The sequence below is a fragment of the Mustela putorius genome, unplaced genomic scaffold, assembly GCF_011764305.1.
Source record: "Mustela putorius furo isolate JIRA1106 unplaced genomic scaffold, ASM1176430v1.1 tig00000281_pilon_pilon_pilon, whole genome shotgun sequence".
Lineage (NCBI taxonomy): Eukaryota > Metazoa > Chordata > Mammalia > Carnivora > Mustelidae > Mustela > Mustela putorius.
The window spans coordinates 24,476,641-24,494,076 of NW_025421343.1; the positions used below are offsets into that span (position 1 = coordinate 24,476,641).

The 17,436-nt window shown below is 42.0% G+C and overlaps 1 protein-coding gene across 12 annotated transcripts in view; it reads left to right on the plus strand.

The window, feature by feature from the left end:
• LTBP1 (latent transforming growth factor beta binding protein 1) overlaps nt 1–17,436 on the plus strand; it is a 399,079-nt gene that overhangs the window by 245,346 nt on the left and 136,297 nt on the right. For all 12 annotated transcript variants that reach the window (XM_045079241.1, XM_045079243.1, XM_045079244.1 and 9 more), the window contains one exon: nt 8,678–8,800. In XM_045079241.1, the coding sequence (XP_044935176.1) occupies nt 8,678–8,800 (123 nt within the window). The remainder of the gene's footprint in view (nt 1–8,677; nt 8,801–17,436) is intronic.

The window sequence follows — 17,436 nt, forward strand, 5'->3', positions numbered from 1 at the left end:
GTGTGTCTTCTTACTGTGCTTATATCACTGGGATAGGATTCAAAAAGGAAGTGTCTGTTTATTTTATTCACTTTTCTTCAGGAAAGACAGTGGTGAAGTGAGTCATTAGCACGTTGTATTTTCCAATAGCTCTTTGACCTGAATCTCTGGGGCTATAAAATCAATGGGAAGATGACTGTTGTATCACGAGTGATGAGGAAAGCCCATGATGGATTCATGCTCCTGTGAATGTTTCAAGGAAAAATTAATGTCGTGCCTGTAGACTAGAGTCAGAAATCCAAGACCAACAGAGATGTGTATGTTATTAGTGTTTTCCATGTGTAGCACACATGTAGCAAGAAATAAATACAAGCTGTTCTCTGGGGTGGTGATAATTCTTTTATCATGTTACTCTGAAGACAGAAGAGCTGCAAGTGAGTTGAGTTGCTCGCACAGTGGTTTGCCTCCTCTCAGTGAGTCTAGCGAGCAAATCCATCTTGGGCTAGGTTATCATTTGCAAAGGTGGGACAGTTAGAGATCAGGTAAGGGAACCTACAGCACTGAGGTCAAGCTTGAGACAAACATGACTGCAAAGAGACCTACAGAATGGTATTTGGGGGCTCAGTGGGGAGCCTACTTCCCCCTCTCTCTCTCTGCTTGCCTCTATGCCTACTTGTGATCTCTGTGTCAGATAAATAAATAAAATCTTGGGGCACCTGGGTGGCTCAGTGGGTTAAGCCACTGCTTTCAGCTCAGGTCATGATCTCAGGGTCCTGAGATCGAGTCCCGCATCGGGCTCTCTGCTCCATAGGGAGCCTGCTTCCCCCTCTCTCTCTCTCTCTCTCTCTCTCTGCCTGCCTCTCTGCCTACTTGTGATCTCTCTCTGTCAAATAAATAAATAAAATCTTTTTAAAAATAAATAAATAAATAAATAAAATCTTTAAAAAAAATAAAAAAGTATCCAAGCCTGTGTGTACCTTTTGACATACCGTCATATGCCTTTACGGTGCACCCAGGGTGAATCTGCTTCTACAGGAGTTGAAGGAATCCACATGTCCTCTGGGAGAACACATTCTCTAAAGCAAGTGGTCCCTATTAAGTAGCCAAATGGTCTGTCTGGCTAGGAAAAGTATTGACCTTGAGACGTATTTTTTCTGCTTTCAAGTGGGAGTCCTATTGTGAGATCGTATGCTGGAATTTCTGTCCATCAGCAAAAACTGAATATCCACAGCAGAATCTGTAGAAAGCTTCATCGTTCTGCACAGTATGAAGATCTTCATGTACTCTTCTCACCTAGTACTTAATTCCTTTCAGTTACTGGACATGCCTCATTTCCTGTATAAACTTACGTCACTGAAAAGGCAGTAAATTATGACTCTGTTAAACATACATACTTTCCTTTAGGAGAAAGTGCATTTAGTTCCCATAAGGACACTTACGCTGTTCGTAATATATTATGCACAAACTGTCATACTTTATTTATTCCTTGGCATTTCCAACCAGGTTGTTTTGAAGTCTGAATATTTAAGCTGGAAGTAACCTTGGGAATTATCTGGCTCAGCCCCTTTGTGTTACAGAAAAGGAGTGTACATCAAGAGAAACTAAATGACTTGCTCTCGTAGGTAACGTAAGTTAGCATCCCTATTATACCAAATGTAGGTCTTTTTTTTTTTTTTAAAGATTTTATTTATTTATTTGACAGACAGAGGTCACAAGTAGGCAGAGAGGCAGGCAGAGAGAGAGAGAAAGGAGGAAGCAGCCTCTCCGCGGAGCAGACAGCCTGATGCGGGGCTCGATCCCAGGACCCTGGGATCATGACCTGAGCCGAAGGCAGAGGCTTTAACCCACTGAGCCACCCAGGTGTAGATCTTAATGGGATATGCTTCTCATTAGATTGTCACACATGCCCCCCCAACCCTTTTAAAAAATAAGATCTTGGGGCACCTGGGTGGCTCAATTGAAATCTGGGTCCTGAGGTCAAGCCCTGCATAGGGCTCTGCACGTAGCATGAAGTCGGCCTGACATGCTTTCCTTCTTCCTCTCCCTCTCTCTCTGCCCCTCCCCTCAGCTCACATGTACATGGACACGCCCACTTGCTCTCTCGCTCTCTTTCACTCTCTTGCACACATTCTATTTCTTGTCTCTCAGATAAGTAAGATCTTAAAAAAAAAAAAAGATCTTGGCCAGATTTTGCTTGTAAAATAAGAATAACTATGGTGTTGCTTACCATCCAGAGTGGTTTGAAGTTCCAGTGAGAGGAGGTGTGCTATACACACGTAAAGGAGGAGGAAGAGGGTCCTGGTCTCATTCTACTCCATTATTGTGCCGTTCCCTACTCTTGAGATACTAAAGCTGTGTTACGTTAACTTGTTTAAAGAGTCCCTTGTTTGGCATATTTTCCAACTCCTCTTTATCTTTCTGCTATCTGCTAATAGATGCCTAGCCTTCGATTTTGGTTGTATGAGGTTGAACCATGTGATGTTGCTAATATTCAACCATTTTAAACTCACAAAAAGAGAGCTTTGTTTTATTGAACTTGTTACAGCCAGACGCACATGGTAGGCTGTAGTGGGCAGAGAAACTCTATAAATGCTTTAAGTGAGTTGAGAAGTAGGTTAAGTCCCCTTCATGTTCCCTGTAGCTCTATAGATTTTTGCCTACCGGAAGGGAGCATGTAGGGCTGTCTGAGATTTCTTTTCTTCTTTCTGCTTCTGTCAGCTTCTGGACTTAACAAAGCCTCTCAGCTTGGGAGGTAGAGGGCCTGGCTGTTCAAGAGGGCCAGCTCCTCCTGCCTTTCCTTTGGATCTATATTCGTTAAATCCGTGAACTGTGAGGGGATACCATTCTTTGCAAGGATAGATTTCCACAGTTGGCTAGAAAAATTCAGGGCTCTATAGAGGGAGAACAATGAACACGTTCATTTGTTTATCTGTTTCTTTAAACTCTAAACTGTTTTCAATTTAATCAGAATACAATAAGGGAGATTGGCTGACCCTCTAAAATATGAGACTTCTGAAACCCAGTCATGTTTGTCAAATATGTTATTTATAAAAAGAATCAAGTTAGAGGCTTTTATTTGATTTTTTAAAAAAATAGCCGTAGGAATTGGGATCTAAATAGAATTATAATTCATAATTTGCCCATCATGTTCTGTATAATTGTTCAAGTTTTGCCTGATAACATCTAGTGTACTCTTCAGACCTCTCATGTCCAGATATAATGTGTTTAGCTTATGCATCTTTTTTTTTTTTTTTTTTTTTTTATTTATCTCTGACAGACAGAGATCACAAGTAGGCAGAGAGGCAGGCAGAGAGAGAGGGGGAAGGGGGAAGCAGGCTCCCCGCTGAGCAGAGAGCCCAATGTGGGGCTCAATCCCAGGACCCTGAGAGACCCTGAGACCATGACCTGAGCCAAAGGCAGAGGCTTTAACCCACTGAGCCATCCAGGTGCCCCTAATACATTTTATTTCTTAAAGCATTTTGAACCCCTCATTTCCTTCAGTTTGTTTAGAAAGATCTTAAGGAGCTTGGCTACCTGAGAAAGTCATTTGGGTAACTTTTCATGTTTCATATTATTTTCTAAGGTTCTAAATTAAAAATGATGGGAGATCTGTTTTTTATCTTTTTGGTTTTGTTTTTATTTTGTTTTTAAAGTTTTTATTTATTTGAGAGAGCAAGAGAAAGCATGGGGGGGGGAGGGGCAGAAGGAGAAGCTGACTCCCCTGGGGCCCAGCAGGGACACCGCCCCACCCAAGCCAAAGATAGACCTTAACTGACTGAGCCACCCAGGCTCCCTTGTTTTCGTTTTTTTAAACACAAAGCATATAAACTAATAAACTAACCACCTACAGTTTCCTTGGGAGCAAAACTGGGGATGGAAGAAGAAAGCGCCGCCCCCCCAAAGAAAAAGACTATTTTTATCTAGCTTTTAGGTGTAAAATTTTGTGTGTTGGGAATTAACAATTTATGACTGGAATGCTTTTGAAGGTTTTGTGAATAAGTTGTTGAAATCTGCCGTATAATTTGGCACAGAAATAAAAAGTTGGGATATAAAACTTTTACAAATTTTGACAAGTGCCATCTTATTATAGAAGCTCAATATTTGAAGCAAATGCAAAAGAAGCACCTTGCTTAAAATAGCTGAACCAGGTTCCCAGGGTTCTGAGGACAGCTCCGCAGGTGACAGTTAAGTCTGATGAACCATGTCAGAGACCTGGTCAGACTTGGTAGTGAGGACTGTAGCCTTGTAGGTCACAAACCACATAGACTGAAACTTAGAGATGTGGGGGACTCAGTCTCTTGTGACAGTCTCTGTGACAACAGAAGATTGTCATTTGAACAAGATACAGATGCTGAGTCAAATGGACCCTCTGTACTTACAAACTCAGAGTTTAACCATCTCTGTGTGGATTTCTCAGCGAGGACATTGTGGGCATTTTTGGCTGAGCAAGTCTTTGTCAAGGGGGACAACCCAAACTTCTTGAATGCTAGACTCCCTGCTATCTACTCTCTCTACTCTCCAGTCCTTGTGACAACCCAAAATGTCCTGAAAGCAAGCACACACCATTCTCCCTTGGGGAATTACCAGTGATCTCCTTGACTACTGAGAGGAAAGCAATCTTACTGACCTACAACATTCCCTAGATATTTGCATTTTAGAAGAGAATGTTTTCATATTCAGATGACCAATAAATATATGAAAAGGAAATGCAAATTAAAACCACAGTGTAACAACACTACACTCCCACCAGAACAGCTACAGTGAAAAAGACTGACAGTAATTTGGTGAGGATGTGGAACAGTTGGAGCCAGGGATGGAAATTGGCATAACCATTTTGGACAACTCTGTGATTATTTATTAAAGTAATCATGAGTCTTCTCTAGTGAGTCAGAAATTCTACTCCTTTATACGTACAGGAGAATAATAAGCACCTTGGCCTACCAAAAGATGTCTGTATTTGAATGTTCACAGAAGCATCGTTACTGATAGCCAAAAATTGGAACTAACATGGAACTTCACATGTCAATCAACAGTTGAATGGATAAATTAATTTTTATATTCTCACACAATAAAATATAATAGCAGTAAGAGAATGGATTGCTATATGCAATAATGATGAATCTCACAGGCATAATAATGAGTAAAAGTCAGACAAAAGACGTATGCAATAGGATTTCCTTTCGATGAAGTGGAAGAACAGGGTCGACTAATGGATGAGAGCAGTTGCCTGTGGGGGCAGAGATGTTGATGGGATTGCGTAGTAAAGGAGCCTTCGGAGACAATGGAGATGTTCTAGATCACAGTCTGGGTGGTGGTTACCCAGTTATGTACGTGTGCATGCATGGATATACATATACATATGTATGTGTGAAAGGTCATGTGGCTGTATATTTAAGATCGATATACTTTGCTGTATATAAATTAGGAAGGAACTTGGAAATTTACTCTCTAATTTATGGTATTTTAGAGAATAGGTTAAAAAATAAATTGAGACAGTTAAGGGAAATAGTTTTTCTGGAAGCCGAGAAAGTGTGAGGTAGAAAGTTAGTTGCATGCTTCTAGGGCCAAAATTAGGGGAAGTGGTGTAGCTAGTTAGTGCCGGGAGCACAAGCTGATAAAGGTAGAGGTAATAGGAAATGCAGGATTCCCCTTCCTCTTGAATTTTTCTCTTCCTATCTATCACCAGGGTGGGTTGTTTTTTTTTTTTCTTAAGTCTTAATTCCTGTCCTCCGTTCACACGGCATCATGGCTGAAGCAATGGACAACATTGAGGAGAGTCAAAGAGAGGATATTGGAAGAGGGCACAAGCAAATGGTTGTACATCAGATATTTATGCATTGGAGGAGAAACCCGCCATTGTAACCTGGCAGCCAGCTGTGAGGCTGGCACACCACTTCATAGAAAACTCCAGTCAAGGGACACTTTTGCATCCCAAAGGTGAACGAGAAATATGTAGGAGTGCAACCAATGAGCAGGAGTAGCGGCCACTCAGAGAAGGAGGAAGGCTCCTAACTCACAGATAAGTGGGGACATTAGGGAGAACTGGAGAGTGCAGGTTTTGTCCTGCCTTTTTTGCCTGCAACTGGCTGGTTACCCAAATTTGAGGTTTAACCTGGGACATACAATAGGGGCTTTACTCGTACCATGTAGCCCCAACCGGACTTGCCATTCTTTCTGGTCCTCCATGGTGGTTTTCTTAAGAACAGTGAGTGATAAGGGAATATTTTCAGTTGCCTGCTGTGTGTGGGCATGTATCACAGCACAGTGTAGGCTCTGATAAAGAGTGAGATGACCAGGTGCGGGACCATATGCCATGCCAGGTGTGGTCTGGCGGTGCCAGCTTTCAGCTGGGTCCAAGTTAGAAAGCTGTAGGATTTCTACAGCAAATATATGTGTTCTTTTGTTATTTGGATGTCATTGAAAAAGTGTTTTATTGCTGGAATTACAGACTGCATGTGTTCAATAAAATAGATCCATTATGGAAATCAGGGGCTACTTAGAATATGAAATACAAGCAAATAAGGATTTATTGAGGTTTATATTTGCCTTATTATGTGACAGTTTTGCTGGTAAAATTTTGCTACCGATTGTGTCCTATTTTAATACAGAAAATTAATTTTTAAATCATTAATAGAAATTTTATTGGAATTGATGATTGAAGCAGGCAAACATTATTGGAAACAGAAATGCTAATAACCATGTTTGTTAATTGTCAAACTTCATAAGCCACCTGAATAAAAATAGAAATAACCATTAATTTTTCACTTTTATCTTGTCCTAGTCTGTTTTTCATTTTTAATTAATGACCTTTACAAAATACTCTACAATCTTTTTTTTTTTTTTAAGCACATGTTTTTATCTCTCCTCTTCCAAATCATTTTGATTTTCCTTTGGATTGCTGTCATAGCCCATTTGGGCTGCCGTAATAGAATATCACCAACTGGGTAGCTCATAAACCACAGATACTTGTTCCTCACCGTTCTGAAGGCTGGGAAGTCCAAAATCAAGGTGCTGGCATGGTCCCTTCTGATGAGGGCCCTCTACTGGTTGCAGATATCTCTGTTGTGTCCTCAAACGATGGAAGGGAGTGGGGATCTTCCTCATGGCTTAAGCGACTCCCAAAGGCCCCCTTTGGGGGTTATGATTTCAATGCCTGAATTTGGGGGGGGCACAAACATTCATACCATAGCAATCACCCTATATGGGTGACCTCAAGTCTTTATTTCTAGCCATGTTGTGTCTTTACTTTATTCCTAAATCTACCACTGTTCCTGGATTTTATACTTGTGTATCCTTATGTGACCTTCAAGTGTAAAACTAGTCTCTTCATTTGCCTCTTTTTTCCTCAGAACTTTCCACAAAACCAACGGTGTCTTTTCCTCTTTTCCCAGATTAGATACCTCCCAGGCATCTTCAACTCCTTTCTGCTCCTTTCCAGTGTTCTGCTGGCCAGTCAAACACTATCTACGCATTTGGCTCATTGTTCTTTTCAGAAGAAAAATTCCTTCCTGATTATTCTCACTGTCCCAACCTGGCTTGTCCTGTCTCCTACTTGCATTACTCCTTCCATCATCCACTTCCGGTCTCTTCTCACCAAGCCATGTGTTGGCCACATGAATTTCGTTGGATCCTGCCTTTGGTGCTATCTTCCTTGTGCTCAGAAACCTTTAGGATGGCTCCTTGTCTCAGTACCAGTGAATCCAAAGCTGGCCTGGCTTTAACTGGCTCTTTTTCCAACTGTTTACCTTCCAGAAACTACTTTTCCAGCCAAGTTTGACTTAGTGTTTCTTGATTCCCCCCTCCCTTTGTGCAGTCTCTGCGGCCATGCTCTGGGGTCACTGTTGTAGGTTACCCACGCCTTCCTCCCCATCCATCCATCCATCCATCCACCCATCCACCCATCTTCCACCTTCTCCCTGACCTCGATGCCTGATGAAGTCTTTTTTTTTTTTTTAAGATTTTATTTATTCACCCAACAGACAGAGATCACAAGTAGGCAGAGAGGCAGGCAGAGAGAGAGGGAAGCAGGCTCCCTGCTGAGCAGAGAGCCCGATGTGGGGCTTGATCCCAGGACCCTGGGACCATGACCCAAGCCAAAGGCAGAGGCCCTAACCCACTGAGACACCCAGGCGCCCCATGCCTGATGAAGTCTTAAGCCCTCCTCAAGGCTCTGGTCTCCCCTACCTTCAGCTAACTCCGTCAGCTCTTACTATCTACGTGGGCAGTTTCATAATTTGACTTCTTCACATTAATGACCTTTCTTCTTATTATGGTAAGTTCAACTGCTTTTCACTTCTTTAATTGGTAGGTCGTTGTATGTCCAGATAGATAGCTTGCGTCTTTAGGGCAAGAATCTTTGCCTTACCTGTATGATCTCTAAAATCTGATACCTGTTAAGGTAAGAACTGTGAGGGTTGGAATCTTGTCAGTTTGATAACTAGTAAATTTCTAGTATCTCGAACAGAAACGGGTACATCGAAGGTGCATAATAAATAGTTATGATATAAATTGTAGATGTTCATTGAATGCTTGATTCAATTTGGGGTCACTCATACCCGCTGCATTAAAAGCCAACATCTCTCATTTACTGTCACTAAGAGATTAATGTAGTGAAAAAGAGAGTGAATGCTGTTTACAGCCAGAATCTGTGCAACTGGGCTGGACCACCCCCTTCTAAGAGGATTGTGTTTTCCTGCAGATATTAATGAATGCCAGCTCCAGGGCGTGTGCCCTAATGGTGAGTGTTTGAATACCATGGGCAGCTACAGATGTACCTGCAAAATGGGATTTGGGCCGGATCCTACCTTTTCGAGTTGTGTTCGTAAGTAATGATCACTTTTTATTCCTATTTTGGATCTTTTTATTTTTTTTTTTAATTTGAGGAGGGGGGTATCCAAAGGAAGATGAAGACTCAGAAGTCAACTGACTATTGTAAATGTGTGGGGAAATCTCATTAAAAGGACAGCTGGAAGGAGGCAGACCTACTAACATCCCTGTTTTGGATCTTTCTCCAAATTAAATTTTTATTGCAGTCCTATAATAGCTATAACTTCAAGGTAGGGAAGAAGTACACTGAGAAAATAAACTCTCATGGAGAGTTATTTAAAATTTTCATACCTGAAAGATGACAACAGTTTTTCCGTTCCTGAGCATTTTAAGCATTATTTAGGCTGGGTTAAACTTTGTCCAGCTTCTGTCTTTAATTAGTCCAAATTCTGAGTCACTGGTGTCTGATTTAATGAGGTTTCACTGTACTTGCTCCATTTGTAGAGTCTGGGAAATAGTTATAAAGACACTGCATTTCAGATTTTCTATTCAATTCTAATTTCTAAGATTCTTCTCTGTTGTCCTCAAAAACCACCAAAATGTGTCTCCAGAGTTAGACTGTTTTGCCTTACAAATGTTGTGTCTAAGTTTTTCTCTTGTACCTGGTAAGGGTAAAAATCCTTCGTCAAACCCTATGTCCTAATATTAATGCAGAAAATATATAGTTTCTCCAAAGAAACTCTCTAGCCACAAAACCTAATCCAGTGTAGTCCCTAAAGATCACTCGACAACCAGAGATGGATGAATTTAGATAGAAAGTTCTCACATGCAGATTTTTTTTTAAGATTACCTTACTTTTTAAAGAACGGTGTTCATTATGGCAAAGCAGGTAATCACTGCAGTTGTTTAGAAGCCATATACAATTGAAGTTTATTTTTTTTATTTTTTTTTAAGATTTTATTTATTCGACAGACAGAGATCACAAGTAGGCAGAGAGGCAGGCAGATAGAGAGTGAGAGAAGGAAGCACGCTCCCTGCTGAGCAGAGAGCCCGATGTGGGACTCGATCCCAGGACGCTGAGATCATGACCTGAGCCGAAGGCAGCAGCTTAACCCACTGAGCCACCAAGGCGCCCTATAATTGAAGTTTAAACACTGTAAATTAATGTATGGCAAAAACTGTTAGGATAATTTTAAGAACAATTCTGTATTTCTGTCCTGATAGGTTTTTATTTTTATTGCCTCCTTTTTAACGTGATTTTGGTATATGTTAAGCTGTGTCCTTCTGGCCTCCATTTTTAAACTGGGTCTTTGGTCAAGACACGTTCCTGCTGGACGTTATCTATTATTTTAATTGTGTAGCTCTCCCTGAGATACATAGACATGATGAAGTATGGACAAGTATAGTAAAATGAAAATGACAGTCTCATTCATTACTTTTAAAAATCAGTTCACAGAGTTTTCCGGAAAATTGTTACTAATTACTACTATTTTCTTTTAAAAACTGTCAAATGCAGATTAGGACATTTTGCACGTAAGTTCTTTTTTCCATGTTCTTTCACAGACAATTCTGATCATGAGGCAGACACCTAATTCTAGGGCATTGGTGGTGGGTGGTAAAATTAGACTATGAAATGATGTTTGCATACAAGGTATGTTTGAAAACTAATGCAAGGATTTGGAAATTTCAGGTCAAAAATCACATTGTTGAAAGTACCCCGATGATTTATAGATTCTTTCTGGCTGATTAGAATTACATGAGTAAATATTTTGAATAGTTTCATAATTTTAAGCGTAAAAGATTTTACAGAGTTAGGATATAGAATTTGCTTTAAATGTTTGGGGTATTTTTCTTCATTTGACTTGTAGTCTGGTTAAAATGACCACATTGAAGATTGCAGATTAGGTAAAGTTGGAGAGCTGGTCACGAAGTGTTTTATTGAACTTTGACTAGATCTGATGTCTAGAGTCAAGGGCAGATATCCAGGTTTTTAACAAGATTGTAGAAATCTGCCAATGAGATTTTTGAAACACTTACACGTTTCCTTAGCATTTATTTTCCCTATCGTTGCCCAAATAATACTGAACTTACTAAACAACCATTCATTCGCATTTGAAAAATAAATAATTCAATTTTATGGTTCAGCTGCAACAGCTGAAAGGATAAGTATTAAGAGAGGTTTGTTGCTAGTTAATGTTCCATTTCAGAGTTTGAGTTAAAACCTGGGATCTTGACCAGGATTGAGTGGCAGATTTATTTCTCTTTCCTTTGAATTTACCCCATGTCACATCACAGAACTGTGGAGTTCTCTCATGATTTGTGACTTGGTTCCGTCCAGCCTAATTTGTTTGTGAACTATATTTTGAGGGAATCTATGTGAGGCACCGAGGGAAGGGGGAGGCAGTTGAGAAGAATCAGGAAAGTAGGTGATGTGTACGGAGTAAGGGGGAAAAATGTTGGCAAGATGGTGGTATCCTTAATAGTCATGGGGAAATAGCAGAAGGAGACTGGGGTGTCACATACACTCATGCACACACATAGACCCCCGTGCCCAGACACACAAAGGCACCGGGAGGAGTTGTTGTATAACGTTTAGAGTATCTGTTTTTGAGAGGTATGAAAACTGCCACGGATACAGCATGTAAGCAAATGGGAGAGACTGACCGCGTTTGCTCAGGCAGCATGAATTTAGGGCATAGCCAGGCCATAAAAGGTGTGGCTGACTCTGAACGCAAAGAAAGGCACTTGGCAATGGCCAGGGAGCAACGGGAAGCTCTCCCTGTTCTCAAATGCACTGAAGTGAACACCCTCAGAATTCCCTGACTCTGGCCAAAGGCTGCAACCATTTCTCTTTCTTCTTGCCCACTCTCTGTCCTTGACTTAGCAAAGCTGAGAGAAGGAAAGCCAGAGGGCTCTGGCCTCTGCTGTCCAGACCTCTGGGTCTGCACCTTCGGATTCTGCTGCTGCATGCATCTTCAGACCTCCTTCTGCCTCACCATGGGGAAAGGGGAAGTTGTAAGATTTGTCAGAGCAAATCCAAGAAAAGGATAATAACCTTTGCAGTTGCAATAGGGAAACTTTCTGACTTTCTGAGCTGCAATTCTCTTGGGAATTCAGGAGCTCCAGGATGAGAGCTACAGTGGGTATGTCCATAGGTTTGGTAGAAAAATGCCCAGATGCAAAATCTCTGAGCCTGCTATCTGGTTGCATTTTTGCCCTGGGACCTGGGTGCTAATTTAGAAATAGAGGGTTGGAGAAATGCACCCAGAAAACCTGGAAATCATGAGATGAGGAACACATTCCTTCTGAAAGTTAGTCATGTGTATGCCCGTCGTCTTTTTACTTCTCTAACATCTTAATGAGATACCGTTTTTCTTGTTTTACGCATTAGGCAACTGAAGTCCGGGGAGCTTTCCACAGCTTCTTACGATGATACAGCTAGTAAAGGGAATCTTGAGATTTACAGATTGATTTATTTATTTTTGAGAGAGAGCGTGAGCACAAAAGGGAGGGAGAGGGGGAGGAAGGCTCTCAAGCAGGCTCTGTCTTGAGGGTGGCGCAGGGGCAGGACATGGAGCCTAATCTCAAGGACCCCGAGCTCAGGACCTGAGCCCAAACCAGGAGTGGGAAGTTTCATGGACTGCATCACCCAGGCCCCCCAGGGACTCTTTTGAGATTTAAAACTGGGTTGTGTGCCTCTAGTTTAGGCTCCCAGATCAGGGATTGGCAAGATATGGCTCATGGGCCAAATCTGTTCCACCGTCTGTTTTTGTCAAGTTTTATTGGAACACAGCCAGGCCCTGTCATTTACAGGTGGTCCTCATGTTGCTTTAATGCCAGGATGGCAGAGTTGGGAAGTTGTAGCAGGGACTGGAGGGCTCACAAGGTCTAAAATAACTATTTATTATTTTGCCTTTTACGGAAGGAGTTTGCTTACTCTTGAGCTGTGTCAACGCTGTCCAGTAGGACTTTCTGTGATGATGGGAATGTCCTGGATCTGTGCTGTCTGATGTAACAGATGTTAGTCCCATGTGGGCAGGGCGACTAAGGAATTGAATTTTAAGTTGTGTTTCATTGAAATTTTACTGAAGTAGTAACATGTGGCCAGGCGTTAATGTATTGGACAGCACCGTGCTAGATCGTTGTTTGACACAGCTGGTGGGGAAGTGACTGCTGGACTCCTCCTTCTTTCTTCCTTTCCCTTCTGACTTAGTGGTTCTGGGCAAGTGACACCATTTTCCAGGCAGTTAGGCCGGGAGCTCCTAGGCCACTTTTGACCCTGTCCTCGCCTCTGGTCTTCAAGAAAGTCGTTCATCTTTGTAATCTGTCTTGCACCTTCTCTTGTCTTTCTACCTCCTCTGCGGCCATCCCTGCATAGGTCTCTCGCTTAGGGGTCTTGCAGCATTGTGGCCTGGGGGCTAGACAGACACGTCTCTGCAAAGTGTTTGCCCCCACGTGACAGTAACGGCAGAAACCAGGGCAGTGACATCAGCATCTTTATTGTGCATTTTATAAGCATCAGGCACGAAGCCCTTGGTATGCATTAGCGGGTAAAATACTTCCAAGACGTCCATGAGGTTTACATGGCTGGTTTTTTTCTGTTTTAGAAATAAAGAAATGGAGGCTTGGAGCGGTTAGTAAGGATCTTGCAGAAAGCCACACAGCCTTTAAGTGGCAAAGTCCACGTTTGAAGCTGGCTCTTACTCCACAAGCTGAGCCTTGAATAAGGAAGAAGAAGTGGGTCTGAATGGATGGTAGCGAGTCCTTTATTTACCAAGGGGGCCGTGGTTTAGTCTTCCTTGCCACATGATAGAATAGATGGCGTAACTCTGCACTGGCTCCCGGATCACAGTTTCTTTTATTTTAGTTCTCCCAGAAGTGAATAGCCCGTTTCCCAAAAAGGGTGCCTGGTGGCTCTTCTTTCAGCAAATTCATCTCTCAGATCCTCATCCACATTTTCCCTCTCTCCCATCACTCCTCCCAAGGGGGTTTTAAGCGTAAAGGGATGGAACTCTGATGTGGAATTCACCCAAGAGATGAATGAGGATATTGGGGGTGTTGGGGCTGGGCAGGGGGTTGAAAACAGGCTAGCTATATACCATCTTCTCTAGTCTTTAATGTTTTTTACCTTCTTCTCAGTGCCAGATTAATTTATATCTGCTTAGTGATACTTATCATTCATGTGTGGAAGATGTCTTTGAATGTATGATCAGAATTTACTGTCTAGCCCTGTAATTAAGTTGTTTGAGAGACTACGGGGGAACCCAAATAAGAGAACCATAGCATCTTTCCTTTGTGCTGTGCTTTGTAAGTGGGCACCGTCAGCATTGGCTATATGGTGATGATTCAAGACAAGAATATGGAGCTATATGCTTATTATTTTAGGGGATTTCTATATCTCTAGCTAAGAAAAAAAAGAATTGGGATCCTGACTGACTGATGTGGCATTTCCAGTAGGTTTTACACTCTTTTTTTTTTTTAAGATTTTATTTATTTATTTGACAGACAGAGATCACAAGTAGGCAGACAGGCAGACAGAGAGAGGGGGGAGGGGAAAGCAGGCTCCCCACTGAGCAGAGAGCCCGACTTGGGGCTTGATCCCAGGACCCTGGGATCATGACCCAAACCGAAGGCAGAGGCTTTAACCCACTAAGCCACCCAGATGCCCCAGGTTTTACACTCTTGAAATGTGTTTCTGTCTATATAGAGTACCTGAATCTTTCCACCTTAATCTTAGCAGTACATCTTGCAAAAATATAATCTACAAAACCCACTGTTTCAGTGTGTCTGTGCATAGGAACATCAGTACTCCATCCCATACCCGTTTCCACTTACTTTTTTGAAATCTTGGGGCAGTACTGATTTCTTTAGTGTAGCATAAAACCTTATGACTCAAGAGAATACATGATCATGTGTGCCATATTTTAAAATAATAAATGTAGTGTATAATGAATTACCCATTATGACTGGCCTTCCAGTCTGTGACTAAAGATACTCAACTTCATGATTCAGAGCATATTGTTTCTGGATTTACATGTCACATTGACTAGAACGTAAAAGTGCTAGAGATGAGTAGAATTGCCATGTGAGAGATTGGAGATGATAAAAGAATGACAGGTTATGTAGGGGTTAAAATAGTGGCTTAAAAAGGCACACCCTGTTAGAAATCTGAGGCATAAACAACACTTTTTCTTCCACGTAGTTGTAGGTCAAAGGAAATTTGAATCATGGGAGCACCAGTAAAACTGAGGTATGTAGGCTAGACCTTCTCAATGGCTTCCTTCTTGGTGGTCTTCCATCTTTGAAGGAGTACATTTTTTTAAATTAGTTTCTTGTTCCTCTATGTAGTTGGGGTAAGGCGTGTCTCATTAGAACATGGTCGACACACCCATATTCAGCAACAATTGACTTGATGACCATAAGCCAGTGATTCTCTTAATACCCCTAAAAACCCCAATTTGAAATGCTTTGGAAGCATCTGATAGGAAGACAAAAGTCTACAGATGGTTTGTTTAGAAAGAATCGGTTCACTAGACTTCTATCTTTATGCTCCAGATGATAAAATACCCCAAACTCTGTGTGTGTGTTTGTGTAGTGCACAAGATCTTAACAACCATCAACTCACTTTAATGAACAAGCAATTTCTCTAAAATTCATACATTTAAGTCCCTTAAAACACCAGATTGCTGATGTGGCATTTTGGTTTAATTTTGGGGACAGGCACGGTAGGAGGTTTCTTTCGGGTCCTTGGATGTGGGAGCACTTGGAATGTAACGAAGATGGTGCCTGATACAGTATCACTTGCCTGGGTGCGAGGGTGAGGTGGATACATAGAAGGGAGAGTGGAGAAGGGAGTGGAAGGCAGTCAATGTCTCCGTTAGCCAGTGTCACGGATTTGAGGAAACTCTCTGCCGTGCTCTGAATGGCTCTCATTCCTGGGATCTAGAACTGACATTAATGCAGTCAGTGTTATCATTAAGCCCTGCCACGTGTAAATGGGCTCCTGTGAGATGGCCTGACATTGTTTCTATGGAAATATGTGTTGTCAGTTCCAAATAATTTGAAGAGGAAGTTTTTTGGTAGAATCCCTTATAAGCTGATTCTACTAGAACTAGGTATATGTTCTTAAGATTGTACGACCTATAGGTGCACGTGCACACACAAACACACACATGCCACGTGAGTGATGTTCAGTCATTCCGGGGATTCATTATCCCTTTAGGGATGATAGCCATGCTTACATTGTCTTTTATTTTTGCTTTGTGACCTTTATCCTTCATCAATCTTACACAGATTCCAGAAAGTAAGTAGGAGAAGGGAGAGGAAAACACTCAAATTTTTTCCTCTGAGCACTTTTTAAGTAGCCCTGGATAAGTTCTGAAGCTTTGGGAAGGTCTCCTCTGCTCCCCTCAATCCGCTGCTTCCACATCCCTATTCACCAATAATAGCTGTTTTTGAATATCTTCACTTTGTTCAAATTCTGCCTCCAAGCAACGATCAAGATGTGTGTAAATGTCCATTGAGAGGATGGAGATATATACTTTCATTAAAAAGAGTGGCTGATACGTATTTTGTGTCTGTTCTGTACCAAAGCTTTATGAGCAGATGGTATTTCTAATCCCACTGAGCCTGTTATTCCTAGGTGAGGGTTACTGAAGCTCACCCAGGGTAGTAGCGTTCCTTCCAGAGAAACAGAGCAAATGAGGCTGGGTGTGTGGGTGCACGTGTGTGTGTGTAGAGAGAGAGGTTTTAAAGGAAATGACTCACGTGATTGTAGAGGCTCGTAAGTCCAGAATCCACATGGTAGGCTGGTAGACTGGAGACCAGGGGAGGAGTTAGTGTTACCGTGTTTGTCCGAAGGCAGTCTGCTGACAGAATTCCCTCCTCTTCTGGAAGTTCAGTCTTTTTCCTCTTAAGGCCTTTCCACTAGTAGGGTGAGGCCCAACCACGTTCTAGAGATTACCTGTTTTGCTCAAAGTCTACCAATATAAATGTTAATCTCCGGTAAAACATACCCTCTGAGCAACTGTCAGACCTGTGTCTGACCAAATACCTCCTGGCTGTGGTCTAGCCCAGCGGGAAGATCCAGGGAACCATCACAGTCCCAGTGACTTCCACAGGTTGTCTTGCTGGCACGTGGTAGACGTCCTGTGAGAATCCAGATCTGCCTGGCTCTACAAACCTTTGCTCTTTTCACTGTGTTGTAGTACCTTAATTTGATCAGAAGCTTTCTTAGAGAACTGCCTTAGGTGTCAGTCCTTTTAGAACGGTTGAAAACTGAGATCTGGGCAGGAAGGGAAGGTGATTTTGGAAGTGGCAGGAGCCAGAGGAATTGGGAGGGAAAGGCGAATTGGAAGAACCTCATCTGGCTGGTGATACAGTAGGGAAGAACTTTGGTTGGGATGGGAGAAGGGCGACCATCAAGCTCGGTCTGTTCAGCACTTTGGCTTAGCCTAGATCTGGCTCACCTTTACATTAGGAAACAAACGAACTCTTCAATGGCAGGACTGTATCTTATCCTCATAGCTGCCTTATGTGCTCAGTAGAGTGTCTAGCGGTTGGTTTAGTGAAGTCTTATGTACTAAACTTAGAATAGAAGCATCAGGAATCGGGCTTAGGTCTTGGATGACTATGGGCTGGTGTGCTTTTGCATGTTTTCTAAGGGACTGAACACAACGTTGCCTTCCCGGA